This window comes from Cotesia glomerata, linkage group LG4 (genome assembly GCF_020080835.1).
Source record: "Cotesia glomerata isolate CgM1 linkage group LG4, MPM_Cglom_v2.3, whole genome shotgun sequence".
Lineage (NCBI taxonomy): Eukaryota > Metazoa > Arthropoda > Insecta > Hymenoptera > Braconidae > Cotesia > Cotesia glomerata.
In genome coordinates this window covers 3,963,266-3,985,483 of record NC_058161.1, presented here as the reverse complement: position 1 = coordinate 3,985,483, position 22,218 = coordinate 3,963,266, and the positions used below count along the sequence as shown (strand labels likewise).

General features: G+C 26.6%; 2 protein-coding genes across 10 annotated transcripts; both read right to left on the bottom strand.

Moving 5' to 3' along the window:
* Window positions 1–645: 645 nt before the first annotated feature.
* LOC123263440 (pyruvate carboxylase, mitochondrial) lies at window positions 646–14,838 on the bottom strand. 6 transcript variants are annotated; one of them, XM_044726205.1, is made up of 7 exons: window positions 14,753–14,829; window positions 13,816–13,976; window positions 9,611–9,980; window positions 6,503–7,969; window positions 5,088–5,135; window positions 2,839–4,529; window positions 646–1,131 (listed from the first exon to the last, which is right to left on the bottom strand). In XM_044726205.1, exons 3-7 carry the CDS (start codon window positions 9,735–9,737, stop codon window positions 883–885), a joined length of 3,582 nt encoding a protein of 1,193 aa, XP_044582140.1. In that variant the 5' UTR covers window positions 9,738–9,980; window positions 13,816–13,976; window positions 14,753–14,829; the 3' UTR covers window positions 646–882. The 6 variants fall into 6 exon arrangements, with proteins under 6 accessions (XP_044582140.1, XP_044582141.1, XP_044582143.1 ...); XM_044726206.1 differs by lacking the exon at window positions 14,753–14,829 and adding an exon at window positions 14,529–14,635; XM_044726208.1 differs by lacking the exon at window positions 13,816–13,976 and having other exon boundaries at window positions 14,753–14,838.
* Window positions 14,839–17,210: 2,372 nt separating this feature from the next.
* Window positions 17,211–22,131, bottom strand: LOC123262982 (formin-C-like). 4 transcript variants are annotated; one of them, XM_044725488.1, is made up of 4 exons: window positions 21,936–22,131; window positions 21,369–21,858; window positions 19,793–20,244; window positions 17,211–17,927 (listed from the first exon to the last, which is right to left on the bottom strand). In XM_044725488.1, the coding sequence occupies exons 2-4, from the start codon at window positions 21,850–21,852 to the stop codon at window positions 17,709–17,711; spliced, it is 1,155 nt and encodes a 384-aa protein (XP_044581423.1). In that variant the 5' UTR covers window positions 21,853–21,858; window positions 21,936–22,131; the 3' UTR covers window positions 17,211–17,708. The 4 variants fall into 4 exon arrangements, with proteins under 4 accessions (XP_044581423.1, XP_044581424.1, XP_044581422.1 ...); XM_044725489.1 differs by having other exon boundaries at window positions 22,008–22,131; XM_044725487.1 differs by having other exon boundaries at window positions 17,212–17,927; window positions 21,965–22,131.
* Window positions 22,132–22,218: the final 87 nt, after the last annotated feature.

The window sequence follows — 22,218 nt, the reverse complement described above, 5'->3', positions numbered from 1 at the left end:
CTCCAAATTTTATGATTTTTTTTTTTTTAAATTAATACAAAAAAATTTTTTTAAAATTTCAATTAAAAACTTAAAAAACTATAAGTGCAATTTAAAAAAAAATATTTTTTAGTTTTAATTTAATAAATGAAAAAAAAATCCAAAGTCAGCTAATTTTAGCATTATAAAAATTCCTAATATTTGTCAACTCCAGAGTCATTTAATATTCTTCACAGTTTATTTTGTAAAATAAATTTATCACAAATAAATATTTATATATTTTTTAATAAATTATATCAGTTATAATTTTTTTTATTATTTCCTAAATTAACAAAAAATTATTTAATTAAAAATATTCAGGTAATTATAAACTCATTTTTTTATTGGTAAATATGTACAAATATTAACTACACTATTTATATTTAAATTATAATTATTCATTCGAATTAATTGCACCATTTTCACTATACAAATTTGATTTAAATATATATAAGATATATAACATACATAAAATTTATAATTCTAATTACAAAGTCAATTAATATTAATTTAAGATTTTATATAAGCGTAATTTGTTTTATTCAAAAAGAAGCGCAAGTTTAAATTGATAAAACAGCACTAATTAAATTTAATTGTGCAAATTATAAAGTTCAGCATTATCCTTTATTTAACTTCACAATGATTAAAATCACTTGGCACAACCGCTACGCAGCAATTATATTACTAATATTATATTTTTTATATAAAACAACGTTGCCTATCATTCGCTCATTATTAAAATTATTAAAAATCATAATTTATAATTATAATTAAATGAAATGAAGTTCAACCGTGAAACACAATTGGTGATAGACGTTACCGTCAAGGGAAGAGTACAAAAGGATTTCCTCAAAATAAATCAATTCACTCCATGGTGAGTAAAAGATCATCGCCTTCGAGTTTGGAATTCACGGAAATGTCCAGTGTCTTTATTTTTCCAGCTTTTGGTGCCTGGACAACCATCTCCATCTTCATGGCCGAGATGACAATCAACGGAGCACCTTTTTCGACTGTGTCGCCGACTTTTACCCTGATGTCGATCACAGTTCCGGGCATGGGAGCGCCGACCTGGTTCTTATTGCTCTTGTCAGCTTTGGGATGAATGTGAAGCTCCTGAAAAAAATTGTAAGTTACTTTTTTTTCTATTTAATTATAAAAATTATCATCTAGCATTCAACATTTTCTTTTCGAATCTTTAAAAAAAATAAAACAACTTTGTTATTTTTAATTATTCATTATTTGTTTTGCTAATCATCTATTTCTTTTAATTTTTAATATAAATAATCTATATTTATTAAGAGAATAAGAAAAATTTTGTGTCTAGGATAGTCAAATGAGAAAATCAGTTTTTTTACTGAAATTTAGTGTCGTTGCAAAGGTCTTGATTCGAATTAGTGCCTTTTTAAGGTTTAATATCATTCTCACCAATAGTCAATTTATATATTGATAAGTATTTAGGCTGCATTCGATAATGCTCTATCTCTAGATACATAATTAAGGAATTACCTTTTATCTTGTGAAATATTGACATTTTTAAAGATATAAGCTCACTCCGACATTACACTCATCGAGACCTTTCATTTGAGTACCCACATGCATTTTCATATATTTTTCATATATACATATATATAATATATTTAAATATATGAAAAATTGATGTAGGTACTCAAATGAGAGCTCTTGATGAGTGTAACATCGGGATGAGCTTATATCTTTAAAAATGTCAAGAGTTAAAAAAGTACAGTGTAATTGAACATAATTAAGAAATGGCATTGTATCTTGTGAGCTATTGACATTTTTAAAGATATAAGCTCACTCCGACATTACACTCATCGAGACCTTTCATTTGAGTACCCACATGCATTTTCATATATTTTTCATATATACATATATATAATATATTTAAATATATGAAAAATTGATGTAGGTACTCAAATGAGAGCTCTTGATGAGTGTAACATCGGGATGAGCTTATATCTTTAAAAATGTCAAGAGTTAAAAAAGTACAGTGCAATTGAACATAATTAAGAAATGGCATTGTATCTTGTGAGCTATTGACATTTTTAAAGATATAAGCTCACTCCGACATTACACTCATCGAGACCTTTCATTTGAGTACCCACATGCATTTTCATATATTTTTCATATATACATATATATAATATATATAAATATATGAAAAATTGATGTAGGTACTCAAATGAGAGCTCTTGATGAGTGTAACATCGGGATGAGCTTATATCTTTAAAAATGTCAAGAGTTAAAAAAGTACAGTGCAATTGAACATAATTAAGAAATGGCATTGTATCTTGTGAACTATTGATATTTTTAAAGATATGAGCTCACCCCGACATTACACTCATTAAGACCTTTCATTTGAGTACCCACATCAATTTTTCATACATTTATATATATTATATATATATGTATATATTAAAAATATATCAAAATGCATGTGGGTACTCAAATGAAAGGTCTTGATGAGTGTAACATCGAGATGAGCTAATCTTTTTAATAACGTCAATATTTAAGAAAGTACAGTGCAATTTAACAAAAGTCATTATTTAATAATGCAAAATTTTATCAAACCAAAACAAAAAAAATAAAATTTTCTCAAAAAACCAATCATCTTAAAATTCATAATTCAAAAATTATATTTATTAATTTATCAGAGTTGATTTATTTTTTTTTAATTAAAATAAAATTGCAAGTGTCAATAACTACGCCAGTGTCAATAACTGGGTCTTTTACCTTACATACAGTAATGAAATATAAAAAAATCAAGCCAAAATTTCTTATAATAAAACTAAAAATAAATACCTTAACAGCTTCTTTGTCCTTAATAAAAACAGATCTCAATTGCCCATTCATCTCAAAGAAAACCTCTCTCTCTCCATTAGCCGTCAGATCTTCGCACATCGCCAAAGTTTTAATCCCCAGAGTCTTTCCTTTTTCAATCGTAACATCAAACTCTTCCCCAACCTTCGGCCCGGTCAAAAAAATCCTCGTCTCAAGTTTATCAACCGGTCCAAAAGTTTCTTTAAACTTCAAATAATCATTAGTAACCTGAGGATAGAGCGCCGCAGACATAACATCCTTCTCTGTGATAGTCGGATGCACTTCCCTCAAATCTTTCTCAAGCTTTCCAAAATCTAACGGCGGCAAACTCTCACCCGGTCTTCCCTGAACTCTAGGCATATCTTTCAGAACCTTAGACCTCAGCGGTTCCGGAAATCCTCCATAAGGTTCCCCAATAGCGCCCTGCAGGAACTCAACCACCGACTTAGGGAACGAAAGTTCCTCAGCTTTGTCCAAAACATCCTGAGCGGTCAGTTTATTCTGTACCATAAATTGCGCAAAGTCTCCAACAACTTTAGAACTGGGTGTCACTTTTATAATATCACCTAATAGAATATTAGCTTCTCTATAAGCTTTCTTGACGTCTTCAAAAAACTCTCCCAGTCCTAGAGAGTAAGCCTGGAACTGGAGATTAGTGTACTGCCCCCCGGGAATTTCATTGAGATAAACATCAGCATTACCCGATTTCATAGTCGTAGTGCATTCAAAAGGCGCGTAAAGAGTTCTGGTTTGTTCCCAATAGGCCGAATATTCAGACACGTCTCTCAAATCAAAGTTAGTATCATGCGGAGTGTCTTGCAAAGAAGCCACAACGGCTCCCATTGAAGGTTGACTGGTCATTCCAGACATGCTATCAACAGCAACGTCCACTACATCAGCTCCAGCTTGAGCACAAGCAAGCATCGAAGCAACTCCAGCACCAGCTGTGTCATGAGTGTGGATGTGAATTGGAACATCAGGCTGCTTTTGACGAATCGCGTCAATCAGCAGACTCGCTGCTTTGGGTTTCAATAAACCTGCCATGTCTTTTATAGACAGCACATGAGTTCCAGCTCTTACTAATTCATCAGCCAGGTCTGTGTAATATTTCAAGTCGTACTTTGTCCGGTTCGGGTCACTTACATCTCCGGTGTAAGAAATCGCCGCTTCTACAACCCCGCCTGCTTTTCCAGCGGCTTCCATTCCTAGGATTAAATTTGGAAGGTAGTTTAGAGAGTCGAATACTCTGAAGATGTCCATTCCGCACTGGACTGATAAGTCGCAGAATTTAAAGACAACGTTGTCTGGGTAGTTTGTATAGCCGACTGCGTTAGCGCCTCGGAGCAGCATTTGGAACGGAATATTTGGGATCGCTTTGCGCATGTCTATAAGCCGTTCCCAAGGGCACTCGTGGAGGAATCTTAAAGCGACGTCAAAGGTGGCGCCTCCCCAGTTTTCTAAGGCGTAGAGGTTATTGAATTTGTGCGCGACGTATGGAGATATGTTTAGTAAATCGTGACTCCGAACTCGAGTTGCTAGGAGAGACTGATGCGCGTCGCGGAAGGTTGTGTCCATTAGCAGAAGCCCTTTGTGATCACGGACTGCTTTTGCGAATCCTTCCGGGCCTTTTTCAAGCAGAATGTGTCTCAAGCCTCGAGGAGGTTCCAGTATTTCTAAAAAATTGTTTTTTAGTTGGTCAGATTGTCGATTTTTGCGAGTTTTTTATGTTGGGTTAGATGCGTGCAGTTTTAAGCGATAATGTTCTTTGTGAAACATATAAAGTTTATGAAAATAAAGTTAGCTGACATTTCAAAATTTTTAGAAATTTTTTATTAAAAATTTCAATTAAAAAAAAAAATTTCACATGTAAAAAACTTGAAAAACTATAAGTGCAATTTTTTTATAAATATCTTTAGTTGTAATTTAATTTAAAAAAAAAAAATCAAAAATTTTTAGACGTCTGCTAACTTGTCATTAAAGTTATTTAAATAATTATAGTTAAGGCAAAAGACCCAGTTATTAACACTGGCTTAGTTGACACTTGCAATTTTAATTAATTAAAAATATTAAATAGTCTCAAAAATTTATAATTCAAAAATTATAATTATTAATTTATTAGAATCAATTTGGTTTATTTAATTGAAATAAAATTGCAAGTGTCAATAACTGGGTCTTTTACATTATTATAATTTATTTTTTTAGTGTAACACTTGAATATATTCTAGGCATACCTGTGAGGTCTGCGTCTTCCACGTCGGTTGCTCGAAGCTTAGAATAGTCTAAAAAAATAATTGCCAAACAAATGATAAAAGCATGCCAAATAAATGTGATATTTATTTTAATATTTTATAAAGTAATAATAAGATTTTATTATTTACGGATGACTGGTTCTTTATTGTTTTCTTATAGGTGATAAATTGTGCAAAAATGGTGGAGATTTTTTTGGAGTTAACACAGTGATTTAAATAATTTTTTAAGCAGCCCTGACGAAGCAACATTATTCACACAATAAAAAGCAAAATTATATATATGAATTTTTCTTTTTGCAGGTGTTACAAAAGCGTTTGGATAACTATTAAAAACATTTTAAAATAAATAATATTTAGAAATAATTTTTATTTCTAAAAGTCACTCAAAATTTTTTTAACTTTATAAAAATACTCTATAAATATTTTTTAATTAAAAGACAGCAGTAACAATTATTTTTATGACTATTAATCATGACTTGTACTTTATTTATATTCTTCAGTGAAATTGATAGAAAAAAATTTTAAGTTCGTTTTCTTGCAATTTAAAAGTTTTAAAAAATTTTGAGTGACTTGAAATTTTTTTATCAAGATAATTTTTGAAAAAAACTTTTAATAGATAAATTAGAATTTTTGGTAAATATTTACAAGTGGGGTTAACCATTTTAATTTTCATTTTTTTGAACGAAATTTCTATTTGATTTTATAGGTATATATTTTGTGAAAAATACATAAAAAAAATGAACAATTAAAAAAAGTTAATTATCACAATTTTAACAAATTTTCAAAAAAATTTATAAATTTTTTAGAAAATTGTGATATTCATTTTTTTTTAATTGTTCGGTTTTTTTATGTACTTTTCAAAAAAAAAATGTATCAAAAACATCAAAAAAAGATAAAATATAAATTTTATCCAAAAACATGAACCAAAATTTTTTCCAACTTTTGAAGGCAAAAAAGTTATCGAAATCTATATTTTTTTCCCCATTTTTTATAATAAATGCTTATAAAAACACGCGAAATTAAAAAAAATTAAAAAATATTAATTTTTCACCTAGATATGGCCAAAAATACATTTGACCCTATTTATAAATAATTATCAAATTTTGTAATGAGACTAAAAAAAAAATCAATTTTTTTGCGTCAACCCGAAGGTCTAAAAAAAATTCCAAAACAAATAACATTAATATTTTTTCACAACACATTTTTGTAACACCTGTTAAATTTTATAAAATAATATAAAATAAGCTTTCTAGCTCTAATAAATTTTTATTTGAACTATAATATAATTTTAAATATAATAAATAAAAAATAAGGGGCCAAGATAACATATACTTAAAAATACATATAATAATAAATAAAAAATTAATAATAAAAACAAAACAAGATTAACAACTTACCAACAGGAATATCAGGAATATGCGGTTTAATTTCAGCAGGTTTCAATTGAGTAGCCAGAGGAGTGCTAGGCCCGTTTACTAAAACGGTACCCAAATAATTGAGCAATTTCTGCGCCCGGTTCTGACTGGGGGTGAATTTAAACAGCTGAGGATTCTCATCGATGAAATAAGTGTCGACATTTCCGTTCAAAAATTTCTGGTTCTCCAGAACATTAAGCAAGAAGGGAATATTAGTCTTAACCCCACGAACCCTGAACTCGCGTAGCGCGCGGTTCATTTTCGCGCAGGAAGACTGCAAGTCAGCAGCATGGGCGATAACTTTAACCAGAAGAGAATCGTAGTAGGGAGAGATGATAGCTCCAGCAAACGCTGAAGCGCTGTCAAGACGGATTCCCATTCCTTCGCCGGATCTGAAGACTTCAATGCGACCCGTGTCGGGCTGGAAGTTCTTAGCAGGATCTTCAGTGGTCACCCGACACTGGATCGCGTATCCTTGGGGAGAAATTTTTTCTTGAGTCATTCCTAGCTCAGGGAGAGTCATACCTTCAGCAATTCTTATTTGCGACTGCACTAGATCAATTCCGGTTATTTCTTCAGTAACAGTGTGCTCTACTTGCAATCTTGCGTTTACTTCGATGAAGAAAAAGTTTCCCTTGTCGTCAGCCAGGAACTCGACAGTACCTGCGTTGGAGTATCCAACGTGCTTAGCTAATTTAACAGCATGTTCCGTCATCCGGTCCCGAACTTTAGGGTCCAGCCTCGGAGCTGGTGCGATTTCTACCACCTTCTGGTGTCGCCGCTGGACAGAGCAGTCGCGCTCGTAAAGATGAACGACATTTCCAGCTTTGTCTCCTAAAAGTTGAACCTCAATGTGTCGAGGACGCTCAATAAATTTCTCGATGAACATCGCGCCGTCTCCAAAGGCTGCTTTGGCTTCTGAAGAAGCTCGCTCGAAATTCTCGACTACTTCCTCCATCTTGCGAACCACTCGCATTCCGCGACCTCCTCCACCGTAGGCCGCTTTGAAGATCACCGGTAGACCGTGTTTTTGGCAAAATGCCATAGCTTCGTCGGAAGAACGCACTGGACCGTCTGTTCCGGGAACTATAGGAACTCCCGCTTCGATAGCCGCTTGGCGAGCTGCTACTTTGTCTCCCATTTGTTGGACTACTCGAGGGGACGGTCCGATAAATCGGATCCCCGCGTCTACTACTGCTTGAGCGAAGTCAGATCTTTCGGAGAGGAAGCCATATCCAGGGTGGATTGCGTCCACTCCGTTTTCGTGAGCTACTTTTATTATTTCGGGAATGTTTAGGTAAGCTTGCACTGGGGGCAATCCTCGGCCGACGATGTATCCTTCGTCGGCTTTTTGACGGTGCATTTGCATCTTGTCTTGCTCGGAGTAGATTGCTACCGAGCGGATTCCTAATTCTGTACATGCTCGGAATACTCGGATTGCTATTTCACCTGTAAGTTATACAATTTTTATTAGTATTTTTTTTTTGAGAATTAGATTTTATAAAAAAATTTTAATGAATTATTATATGGTATATTAAAAGAATAATGGTAATTGAATTTAAAAAATTTTGGTCAACCGTAAAAATTTTTTTTTAATAGAAAAATATTTAATAAATATATAATTTTATTTTTAGAAAATTTTTCTTTATATTATTAAAAGAATGAGAAAACTTTTGTTTCCAGGATAGTCATATGATAAAATTGGTTCTTTTAGTGAGATTTAATGTTATTGCAAAGGTCTTGATTTGAATTTGTGCCTTTTTAAGGTTTTATATTATTCTTACCGATAGTCAATTTATGATGATAAATATTTAGGCTGCATTCGAAAATTATCTATTTTTAGATACATAATTAAGAAATAATCTTGTATCTTGTGAACGATTGATATTTTTAAAGATATAAGCTCATCCCGATGTAACACTCATCAAGACCTTTCATTTGAGTACCCACATCAATTTTTCATATATTTATATAAATTATATATATGTATATATGAAAAATATATTAAAATGCATGTGGGTACTCAAACGAAAGGTCTCGATGAGTGTAACATCGCAATGAGTTTATATCTTAAAAAATGTCAATAATTAAGAAATGACATTGTATCTTGTCAATTATTGACATTTTTAAAAATATAAGCTCACCCTGATATTACACTCATCGAGAGCTTTCATTCGAGTATCCACATCAATTTTTCATATATTTATATATTTTATATATATATATATATATATATATATATATATATATGAAAAATATATCAAAAATGCATGTGGGTACTCAAACGAAAGGTCTCGATGAGTGTAACATCGCAATGAGTTTATATCTTAAAAAATGTCAATAATTAAGAAATGACATTGTATCTTGTCAATTATTGACATTTTTAAAAATATAAGCTCACCCTGATATTACACTCATCGAGAGCTTTCATTTGAGTATCCACATCAATTTTTCATATATTTATATATTTTATATATATATGTATATATGAAAAATATATCAAAAATGCATGTGGGTACTCAAATGAAAGCTCTTGATGAGTGTAACATCGAAATGAGTTTATATCTTAAAAAATGTCAATAATTAAGAAATGACTTTGTATCTTGTCAACTATTGACATTTTTAAAGATATAAGCTCATTCCGATGTTACACTCATCAAGACCTTTTATTTGAGTACCCACATCAATTTCTCATATATTTGTATATATTATATATATGTATATATGAAAAATATATCAAAATGCATGTAGGTACTCAAATGAAAGCTCTTGATGAGTGTAACATCGGGAAGAGCTTATATCTTTAAAAACATCAATAGTTAATAAAGTACAGTGCAATTTAACAAAATTCATTATTTAATAAAGCAAAATTTTATTTATTTATATTTTACAAGTCACGGCTGTCACATAGTGACTGGAAAATTGCTAGTAATAATAAAATTTTTAAGTTTTCTAGAATTTCATAAACAATAATAATAAATTTTAATTTTTGAATTAGAATTTACTTCTTAGAAAGTGAAAACGGAATTTCATAAAAAAATTTGTATTTTATATTAAAATGAAAATAGTAATAATAATGTTATATCATACCTCTATTAGCAACAAGGACACTACGAATTGGTTTGTACTGTACATCAGTTCCAAAATTAACATTTAAAACTCTGAGTGAATTTCTGTGCCTTGTTAAGGCCTTGCACACTCTGTGCGCTGAATACATGATGTATATTGTTTATTTGTTTACTTATATTGACTTTTTTAAATAATTAATATCAAACGTGTGAGCGGTTTGTTCAGACTTTTAAAAAAGCTCCTCGTTATATCATCTTATTAATTAAATCACAATGTAATAATTAATAATAAATTGATTTATCTCGATATTATTGTCTTTTTCTTCTTATAGTATTTATTCATAGCCTATTGGCGCAGCTGGTTCGTTTGTGATCGGACGGCCGGCTCGAATCTGCACAAAAAAATATAATTATCGTTATCAATAAAATCAATAATTTTACAAAATAACACGCTACAATATTTATGTTTTTCCTTTCCGGCTCAGGCATTTACACATGCAAATATTTATTACCTTTTGTGCTTATCATGCTCATTAATTATGCAATCGCTATTCATTAAAAATAATATTTGATACAAGATTTATTACTTAGTTCTATAATATTACTTTGATTTTTTTTTAGCGGTTAAATAAACTTTAACTTAGTAATTTGTTTTAATACTCATATTTTTAATCCGGACATCAAAACAAATGATTTTTATTTAAAATAAATGAAATTTAAATTTCATTTTTTTCCTTGTGTACTTATTTAAATTTTTTGCCAATAATGAATAAATAAATACTAAAAATAGCTCTGGGAATTTCATCAAAAGGTGTGTATTATTAAGATGTTTTTTAATGATAATGTCTTATGAATAAAAAATACAGTGACCGCATTCTATTGACATTAAACGAATTTGTTTTTCTTTTTTTTTTTATTTAATAAAATGGAATTACTGCGTTTTATTGAACGCTTATTTTTTTCTTTATAATTGATCAAATTTCACTGGAATTATTTTTTTATTTAATTACATGTAATTTAATATCTTTCATGAATAATTTATTGCAAAATGCGTCATAATTTGGATAAAAATTATTAATGAAACTAAAATTAGCTAAGAAAAATTTTTTTTTTTTTTATTAATTGAATAAAAAATAAAAAAGTATTTTTAAAAAATTGCGCGCATAGTTTTTTAAATTTTTTACATGTGGAAAATTTTTTAATAATTTTATTAATAAAAAAAATTTTTTAAATTGTCAGATGTCTGCTCATTTTATTTTCATAAATTATTAATAATACTAAATTTAGCCGACGTTTTTAATTTTTTATTTTTTTTTTCAATAATTAAATTAGAACAAAAAAATATTTTTTAAAAATTGCACTTACATTTTTTCAAGTTTTTTATGAATGAAATTTTTTTTTGTAATAATTTTTTCAATAAAAAAATATTCTAAAAATTTTTAGATGTCGGCTAACTTAATTTTCTTAATTATTAAGAAATAATTATTAATAATTTTAAAAACTAAAATTTTTCTTAATGTTTCAATTTAAAATAATTTTTTTTCTTTTTGAAAACAAGGTCATCAAATTTTTATTTTTAATATTAATTTCATTAAAAAATTTTTTTTTAATAAAAATATTTTATAGACCATTAAGATTTTATTTTTAATTCTAAAAATCATTTTATGAAAAAAAAGAATTTAATAACTCTAGTTAAAAATAAAAACTAATTTTTTGTAACAAATAAAAAAAATAAAATAACATTGTCCGAATGATAAATAGAAGTTTTAAAAAATCCACTATCAGTTTTCTTCTTAAAAAATGACGTAATCACGCCGTCTATCATGATGAAATTTTTTTTAATTAGTTAAGCGAGTAATCAACGAACTCGTTAACCCAAATAAGATCACAAATCACAATAAATCTTAGCATTCCTGATTAATGAATAATCCTTAATTAAAAAAAAAATGAACTGGCGAGTCACTGTTGGGAATCACCAGAGCAATAATACGCATCATAAATCGTTAACTCGGTAACCGCTCTCCATATCACCGCGTAATGCATCACACTTATTACGTCTATATATAAATTAATTTACGTATGAATGCAGCCTATTGCGATAAACAATATCACGATGACTGCAATTGTTGTCAATTGTTGTGAATCGAAAATATTTAAGATTAATTCATAGCATAAATTCATATACATTGTTTAGTCAAATTAATTAAATTTATCCTGGCTTACAATCCAACCATCAAACCAATGCATATTTATTATTAAAAGTTTAAAGTCCATTGACTATTAAATTTAATTCTTCTTATCACGTGTAGACGAAAAAAATATAAATAATAAAGCGTTTTAATTTTTTAAAATTATGAAATTCAATTTGTCTCAAAGTCACAAGTTCAATTGTTCTTATCAATTTTTATTCTTATTAATTAATAATTATTGCTGTCAATATAACCGATATTTTTTCCAACAGTCCAATTTATTTTTTCTTTTTTATTTTATCTTTACCTAAAATTAAATTGACTTGTTATTACGAAATAAATAAAAGAAACAATTTACGTCTCTTTAAAAGGAAAAAATTCGCCCATAAAAATTCTTCATATTTTCTATAATTAATCGTTTTAATTAACGCAGTTTTTTTTTTTTTCTTATGTAAGCCAAATATGTGTCATATAACTGCACACATATATCTATATAAGTGCAATATTTTAAATGAAAAAAACAAAGGGCTTCAACCCCTGTAGTGTTATTGATCTTCCATACTTTTTTCTCGCTGGGTCACTGGAACTAGAACAACAAAATTGTATAATTAATTATTTGTGATACTATAATCAGCAGACACCTGACAATTTTTTTTTAATTAATAAAATAAATAAATTATTAAAAAATAATTTTTTTTAGAGCAACAAAATTTTATAATTAATTATTTGTAATGCTGTAATCAGCAGACACCTGACAATTTTTTTTTTAATTAATAAAATAAATAAATAATTAAAAAAAAATATTTTTTTATGACATCAAAGTTAGTAATCACTTGAATATTTTTTTTTAGTAAAAAATCATGACTGAATTTATCAGACATCGAAAAATTTTTAATATTTTTTTAACAATTAAAATAATGAAAAAAATTATACAAGTAGAAATTTTTAAAAATTATAAGTGCAGATTTTTAAAAATATTTTTTTACAATAATTAATGAGATTAAAATTTAAATTTTTTATTTATTTTAACAAACAAATTTATTCTAAAAAATTATTTTTAAAAAATTGTATTTTCAATTTTTTTTTATTTTTACGTCAAATTTTTTTTATTAAAAAAATGATCAAATCTCTGCTAAATAAATTTTAATTTTTTTTTATAAATTATTATTTGTTGAAGAAATTTTAAAAATTATCAGATATTTAGTAATACCTACATAATAAATATTTATGTATGAAAAATAAATAAGAAATGAATTTGCCACGCTGATAGAAAAATTTGTTTATATTTTATAAGCTTTATTAACTGTTAATAAATGATTTTTTAACATCATAGGATTTAATAAATATTTATTAGTTAATAAATTATTTATTAAATACGATTTATTAAATGTTAATAAATATTTGTTAATGGTTAATGAATAATTGTTAACTGTTAACAAATATTTATTTAAAATAAAAAGCAAAAATAGCAATTTTCTTTTGACACTTTTTATAATCCTACAGCTGGAATACATGATAATAATTAAATTCACTAAATAAATTAACGTTTTTAATATTTAAAAATATAAAAAATAATTATGAGCTGTGATAGAATTTGGTATTTTACAATAAACGTTATTATAATGTAATATAATTAATGCAAATAATTTATAAAGATGATTTTTGTTTATAAGCAATCTTCTTATCATATTACATTGCAAGCGAAACAAATTCACTCAACAAAATATTTATTAACTATTAATAATTGTACTTTCCTCCCAAATAAATATTTATTGAATATTAAAAAATATTTATTAAAATTTAATAAAATAAATAATTGTCTTCAAATAAATTAAATTATCAATAGTTAATAAATCCTTCTATCGGCTAAATAAATTTTAATTTTTTCTTAAATTATTATTTATGGAAGAAATATTAAAAATTGCCAGATATTTGGTAATATCTGCATAATAAATATTTATAAATAAAAAATTAATTTCCCAGAATTATTTATAAGTCATAAAAAGGAGCATTGTGACAAACGTAATGTAAATCTTACAGATGATTGAATTAATTTGTTGATTAACGATGAAAATTAAATGCGAATGTTGGCATCGATCAGCTGACTCGCAAAAACTCAAAATTCGGTCAAGGATTTTTGTCTATCAAGTATAGAAGATTTAAAAGTAATATGAGTGATTTTTCGTCGGGAGAAAGGAACTGAAAACATAAAAAAAAAAAAAAAAAAAAAAAGATTTATTAGTTAACATAATGGAACTGACACAAGTTAAAATGTTCTTTTTAAGTAATCCAATAGAAAGTACTTGAGTTTTTTTTACGTAATAATAACACAAATTGGTGAATTAATTTTCACGTCAGGGTTCACTGATTAAATTGACTTGTTTGCCTGAGGAAAATAATGCGATAGTGAAAACTGCGTAGAAACATGTATGTATTTATACCGGTAATTTCAGTCTTTAATATTCACAGCAATTGTTTTTAAAAATAGGTTAAACATTTGTTAAAAAATGTTTTTTTTTTTTAATTTAATTTATTATTAATTTCTTCTTTTTTTTTTCTTTTATTCCCTTGATTGTAATTAGATAATTTTAATAGCCGCTATAGCGTTTTAAATTGTTTTTTTGCGGCGATGGGTTGTAAAACAAAGTAATAAAAATAGAAAGAAAATGTGATAAAATTATCATGCGAATTAGGTCGATTTTTCAATAATAATAATTAAAAAAGGAAAAAAAATTGTTTTTTAAGACATACCTCTGAAGAAATAAAGTTGTTAAATTTTTAAAATCAACTAATTTGCATACATATTATTCGAAAGAGTAAATATCGAAAAATATTTTTATATATAAGCTAATTTATCTATCTATATATATTATTAATAATAATAAACTCTGCAAGTTCACTATATAATATTAATAGCGAGTAGTAATTAATAATAACACAATGTACAGCTATAAATAAAATTATGTCATAATTACAAAGTCTTATTTTGTAACGGAGACTGTTTTATAAACCGTCCGGCTAATCACTAAAAATCGTACTAAAAAATATTGTTTGGCACACATGCGTTCGACCTTTAACTAAAATATTTTTTTCTGCGCATACGCGGGACTACACTGCGCATGCGCGTTTAAAAACGCGGCTGAGAATTTAAATTTTGAATTTTATCACATAAGGAAGACTATAAAATTAAAATAATTAATTATCTAAGATAAAATAAATTAATGATTAAATTTTAGATATTTAATATTTAAAATAATTTAAACTAGCAACCTTGCAGTAACTATGAGACTGCCTTGACCTGTGAACTATAAAAATTAGAATTTTGCTTTGTTAAATAATGAATTTTGGTAATTGTACTGTACATTCTTAAATATTGACATTTTTGAAAATATGAACTCGTCCCGATGTTACACTCATCAAGAGCTTTCATTTGAGTACCCACATACATTTTTGATATATTTTTCATATATTTATATATATAATATATATAAATATATAAAAAATTGATGTGGGTACGCATATGAAAAGTCTCGATGAGTATAATGTCGGGATGAGCTTATATCTTTAAAAATTTCAATATTTCACGAGATACAAAGTAATTTCTTAATTATATTGTACATTCTTAGTTATGTGTGCATTTTATGATATTTTTCGAATATACATATATATATATATATATATATATATATATATATATATATATGAAAAATTGATGTGGGTACTCGAATGAAAGGTCCTAATGAGTGAAACATTAGGATGTGCTTATATCTTTAAAAATGTCAATAGTTCACAAGATACAAGGTCATTTCTTGATCATATTAAATTGCACTGTACTTTTTTAAATATTGACATTTTTAAAAATATAAGCTCATTTCGATGTTACACTCATCAAGAGCGTTTATTTGAGTACCCACATGCATTTTCATATATTTTTTATATATTTATATATATAATATATATAAATATATAAAAAAATGATGTGGGTACTCAAATGAAAGGTCTCGATGAGTGTAACATCGGGATGAACTTATATCTTTAAAAATTTCAATACTTCACAAGATACAAGGTCATTTATTAATTATGTTAAATTACACTGTACTTTCTTAAATATTGACATTTTTAAAGATATAAGCTCATCCTGATGTTACACTCATCAAGAGTTTTCATTTGAGTACCCACATGCATTTTTGATATTCTTTTCATACATATATATATATATATAAATGATGTAGGTACTCAAATGAAAGGTCTCGATGAGTGTAACATCAAGATGAGCTTATATCTTTAAAAATGTCATTATTTCACTAGATAAAAAGTCATTTATCAATCATGTATCTAGAGTTAGAGAATTTTCGAATGCAGTATAAATACTTATCATAATAAATTGACTATTGGTGAGAATGATATGAAACCTTGAAAAAACCTTTCTAATGATACCAAATTTAACCATAAAAACCCATTTTATCATATAAATACACTGGCCACAAAATTTTTCTTATTCTCTAAATAATATAGATCAAATTTTCCTTAATATTACACTGTAAAAAATTTTTCAAAATAATTACAAAGATAAATAATGAAATGGAAAATTTCTAATGACAAGTACAGAAGAAATCATTTAATTATCATTTTATTATCATTACATCTAGCAGTCACTTAATCTGTGTCAATTTTTAAAGCATGAGCTACAGTCTTACTCAAATGATAATATATAATAAATCACATTAATGAAATATATATATGTATATTTATATTAATATATATTTTTTTCTAATACTTTGTTTTATTTATTTATATATTAAGATAATACGCCAATGCATGCAATAAATGCACATTAAATATTAAATGTGTTACATACATTTAACACAGTTATAACAATAAACAATATTTACTTATTATTTACATTAAAATATTAAATACGTGTCCTAAGCGATAATGAATACCAAATAAAGTTATCATACAATTTCTTAATCCTGCGATAATACATATCAACATAATGGTCTCGCAATTAATAAATATTTTTTAGTGATATATATATATATATATATATATTTATTTATTAGTTATTTTTATAATTCTGATTATGTGATTGCTGATTATTTACAATAGTAAAAAGTATATAGTGCATAAAAATAATAAAAATATCGATTTAAATATAATTATTCAAAATATAACCATCCCTGATATTATCAATAAAAATCTTTTCTTTGAGCGTAATTAATTATTTTAATTACTTTTTTTTTTTTTATTTATTTATTATTTATAATTATAACTAAATAAAAAAATTTTATCTGATATCTAATTGTTTTAAAAGTTAATAAAATATTTCAATTTATTTTTTTTATTTTTATTATAAAACTACCTTACGCTATTATTAACCAAAATAATTGTAATAGTAATTATAATTCAGTAAATAAATATAAATATTCAATTTAAATATTTTTTTTTCTACTCTGTTAATTATCGCCATTTTGGAAGTCAATAAAAATATATACACATATTTATAATATGAAGGATAATTTGTACATTGCAATCGAGAAAGATTAAATTATTTAACCAAGTGCTTTTAATTAATAATTATTGTTATTATTATAAATAATTTAAACTTGTGAATCACATCAGATATGCATATATTAATTTAGTTATTATTTCTTCAGTCATACACTGTGACAACCTAATTGCACAATTCCTCACTGATCATCATCTTATTACTTCGATTATTTTATTTCTTAATTTTTTATCATGCTTTATTTCAATATATCTTTATATATAAGTTTATATTTATTCATTTTTTTTTATGAATTTAATTAATGATTAATTGTAATTGTCGAAACGCGAAATTAGCCTCCACGTCAATTTTTTATTAAATAATTCAAAAAAGAAAAAATAATAATAATTTAAAAAATTATTATTATTATAGCAAATACTTTTTTAGTCACTATCGTCTTTAGTTTCTGAGTCAAGTAGCTTCGATCTGTGATCTACTTCTTCTTCGTCTTGCTTTTCATTCAAAAGTGGCTCTTCAACAGTTTGACATTTACGACGATGAGCCTTAAGCTGCACTACAGTCAATATACAGAATATTAAAATTGATATTGCCATCAGCGTCACCAGAATTGCGAACATCTGTTGATGAAATTCGCTTATTTTCTGAAAATATTAAAAAAAAAATATTAGTACTCATACAAACTGCAAATAACTATGTGACTTCCGTGAATTGTGAATTATAAATAAATAAAATTTTGCTTTATTAAATAATGACTGTTGTTAAATTATACTGTACTTTTTTAACTATTGACGTTTTCAAAGATATAAGCTCATTCCGATGTTACACTCATCAAGAGCTTTCATTTGAGTACCCACATGCATTTTGATATATTTTTATATATACATATATATATATATATATATAATATATATAAATATATGAAAAAATGATGTGGGTACTTAAATGAAAGCTCTTCATGAATGTAACATCATAATGAGCTTATATCTTCAAAAATATCAATAGTTCACAAGATACAAGGTCATTTTTTAATTATTTTTGTTAAATTGTACTGTACTTTCTTAAATATTAACGTTTTTAAAGATTTAAGCTCATCCCAATGTTGCACTCATCAAGAGCTTTCATTTGAGTATCCACATGTATTTTTGATATATTTTTCATATGTACATATATATAATATATATAAATATATAAAAAATGTTGTGGGTATTCAAATGAAAGGTCTTGGTGAGTGTAACATCGGGATGTGCTTATATCTTTAAAAATGTCAATAGTTCACAAGATACAAGATAATTTCTTAATTATGTATCTAGAGATAAAGAATTTTTGAATGCAGCCTAAATAATTATCATATAAATTGAATATAAGTGAGAATGATATGAAACCATGAAAAGGCACAACTCCAAGTCAAGGGCTTTCATTTGAGTACCCACATGCATTTTGATATATTTTTCATATATACATATATATAATATTTATTTTAAAGATATAAGCTCATCCCGATGTTACACTCATCAAGAGCTTTCATTCGAGTACCCACATCAATTTTTCATATATTCATATATTCATATATATAATATATATAAATATATGAAAAAATGATGTGGGTACTCAAATAAAAGGTCTTGATGAGTGTAATATCGAAATGAGCTTATATCTTTAAAAATGTCAGTAGTTCACAACATACAAGGTCATTTCTTAATTATGTTAAATTGAACTGTACCTTCCTAAATATTGACATTTTCAAAGATATAAGCTCATCCCGATGTTACACACATCAAAAGACCTTTCATTTAAGTACTCACATGGAATTTTTTGTATATTTTACATATATGGTATTTATGAAATATATATAATATATAAAATATATAAAAAATTGATGTGGATACTCAAATGAAAGGTCTTGGTGAGTGTAACATCGGGATGTGCTTATATCTTTAAAAATATCAATAGTTCACAAGATACGAGGTCATTTCTTAATTATGTATCTAACGATAGAGTATTTTCGAATGCAGTCTAAATACTTATCAAAAATTGACTATTGGTGAGAATGATATAAAACCATGAAAAGGCACAACTCTAGGTCAAGACTTTTCCAACGATACTAAATTTAACCATAAAAACTTATTTAATCATGTAAGTACACTGGCCACAAATTTTTGCTTATTCTCTTAATAATATAGATTAATTAAAAAAAGAAAAAACACTTGTTATATGTAAGCTGCAGCGAAATCAATATTTTGTTCGCAATCGTTAGACTTTCGTGACGCTTAAGCCAGTACGTGTTCGTGCAGCTGAGGTACTCTCTAGTTACAGCCAACTTTAAATCTCGATGCTAATAAGCCTAGTTATAAATATAAATATTATGGTCGGCATTGCTTCACACATAATAGCATAAACAATAATTACAGGAACAATAATAACAGTAGTTATGATAATAAATATCAGAAACAAACTTAGCAGTATTTAAATTTATAATTACACCTTAGTTAAAAAAAAAGGAAATTACCTTCCACTGGCTGTAATCTTTGTAGAGTGAGGACTCACCAAATGGCCATTTGTCTTTCCACGGCTTAATAGTACCCTCAGGTGTCTTGAATATCAACCCCTCGAGACTGAGACCATGTGCAAGTACACTTGTAGTAATATTTCCTTTCTTGTAAGACGCAATACCCGCTTTCATGTACATCTGCGGTATTGTTTCGTTCTCACGTAGTTTAAGAGTCACACGTGGCATCTTAGCTTTTTTATAAGTACTTGTCGAGCTTCCAGAAGTAGTTGCTGTTGTTGTTGTTGTTGTTGCTGGGTCAGTGAACTCAGTCTGGACTTTCGAGCTTGTTTCTGGAGTCGGTGGTGATGTCTCACCTGATAGCAATGATGATAGCAATAATGAAGCTGTTGATTCGATTTTTATGTTTATTTCTTCTGTTGTTATTTCTGGAGTTGATTCATCTGAAATTTTTATAATTAAGTCATTAATTAATTAATTATTAAATTAATCATTTTATAGAAATTTATTTTTGAATAAATAAATGAAATAAGTTGAAATTTAAATAATTTAGAATTTTGAAAAAAATTAATTTTTTTTTAATAATTAACATTTTTTTAAATACTTTAAATTTTAAGAATTAAAATTTGTTGAAAAAATTAAAATTTTAATAATTAAAATTTTTTTTTATTTAATTTTTGTTATGTACATACGTTTGAATATACACAAAGAAAATTTAATTTCAATTAAAAAAATATTTTCAAAGCTATATTTATATTTGTAAACTTTAAATACTTTTTTTTCAAAGTTAGTGAGCGAAATTTATGAAAAACAGCTGAATCAATCAGTCTTTAATTTTTACACAATTTTTTTGACTATATTTTTTAATAATTCAAGGATTAATAATTCTGAATAAATTTTTTTATAAAAAAATTTGAGGCTTAGATTTTTATCAGAAATAAAAATTTTTTTATATAATTAAAAAATTTTTCGGATTTTAAAATTTTTATGATTTAAATTGAAGATATCGTGCTCACCAAAAGACATTTTCTTTTTTAGAATATCTTAAAAAAAATAATTTTTTATCAAAAAAAAAAAAAAAAAATAAATTAATATTAAAGTTCAAAATTACTAAAAAGAAACTTTTTTTTTAATCTCCTTAAAAAAATAATTATTTATCAAAAAATTAATATTAAAGTTCAAAATTACTAAAAAGAAATTTTTTTTTTTTAAATCTCCTTAAAACAACAATTATTTATCAAAAAAAAATAAAATTAATATTAAAGTTCAAAATTACTAAAAAGAATCTTTTTTTTAAGTCTTCTTAAAAAAATAATTATTTGTAAAAAAAAATTAATATTAAAATTCAAAATTACTATTACATGTACATCAATTATAGAAAAAATTTTAAAAGTTCAAAATGACTGAAAAGAAACTTTTTTTTTAAATCTTAAAAAAACAATTATTTAAAAAAAAAAATATTAAAATTTAAAATTACTACATGCATATCAATTATAGAAAAAGTAATTTTAAAAATTTTTTTCAACCTTCTAAGTGCAAATAACTTATTAAAAATACCAAAAAAAATTACAATTACCTGAACTAGTGTAATTATCAGCAGTAGTCTCGTAATTATTAAAAGCCTTGCTAGTTAGTGTTATAAATTCAGTCGTATTGTCCATATCATTAATACCGATATTATTACTGTTATTATTATTATTATTGTAGATATTATTATGAATATTAATAGGATTAGCAACTAATTGAGACACCGTGTGATCATCATCAACATCAATGTAGTCATCATCGTCGTATCTGGTACCATTAGCCGCATAAGTTTCACTTAAAATAATGATGATAGTCCAAACGCACATACAAATAATAATAGCGGGAATAATAAGCTTGTATAGAATAACCTTCACAGTAGTTAAATATTTATAAACAACCCAGAGACAATTATTATCACGTGCTGAGGGCGATGGAGGAGGTGTCATCGGAGGACCGTTGTCGAAAAATTGGTCCGTTTGCGGTAAAATTGTGTACTGGAGACTCGCATCTCCCTTGCGAACTGTCTTGTACATTTTTACCTGTAAAATAAATGATCCTCAGTTATTTACACCAAAAAAAAAAATAAATAAATAAATAAAAATAAAAATAAAAATACCTTTTAGGGTTTTTTTATAAATTACTTACGACAGATAATTAAATTAGCGATAAAATGAATAAAAAATAGTACTTGAAGGTCCGAGACTGTAGAGAAGACTCTCTGGAATGTAGTGGAGCTGATCTGCGGTGAGGGCTTGCACCAGGAAGGCGCAGATGCGTTTCACCCAAGGGCCAGAGCAGAGAATCGAATGCAAGTTAATATATAATAATATGAGAGAAGAATAAAGCGCGCTTGCGCTCAATGTTTCGCGTTAATACCCAGGGATTTAAATGCCCTTTGA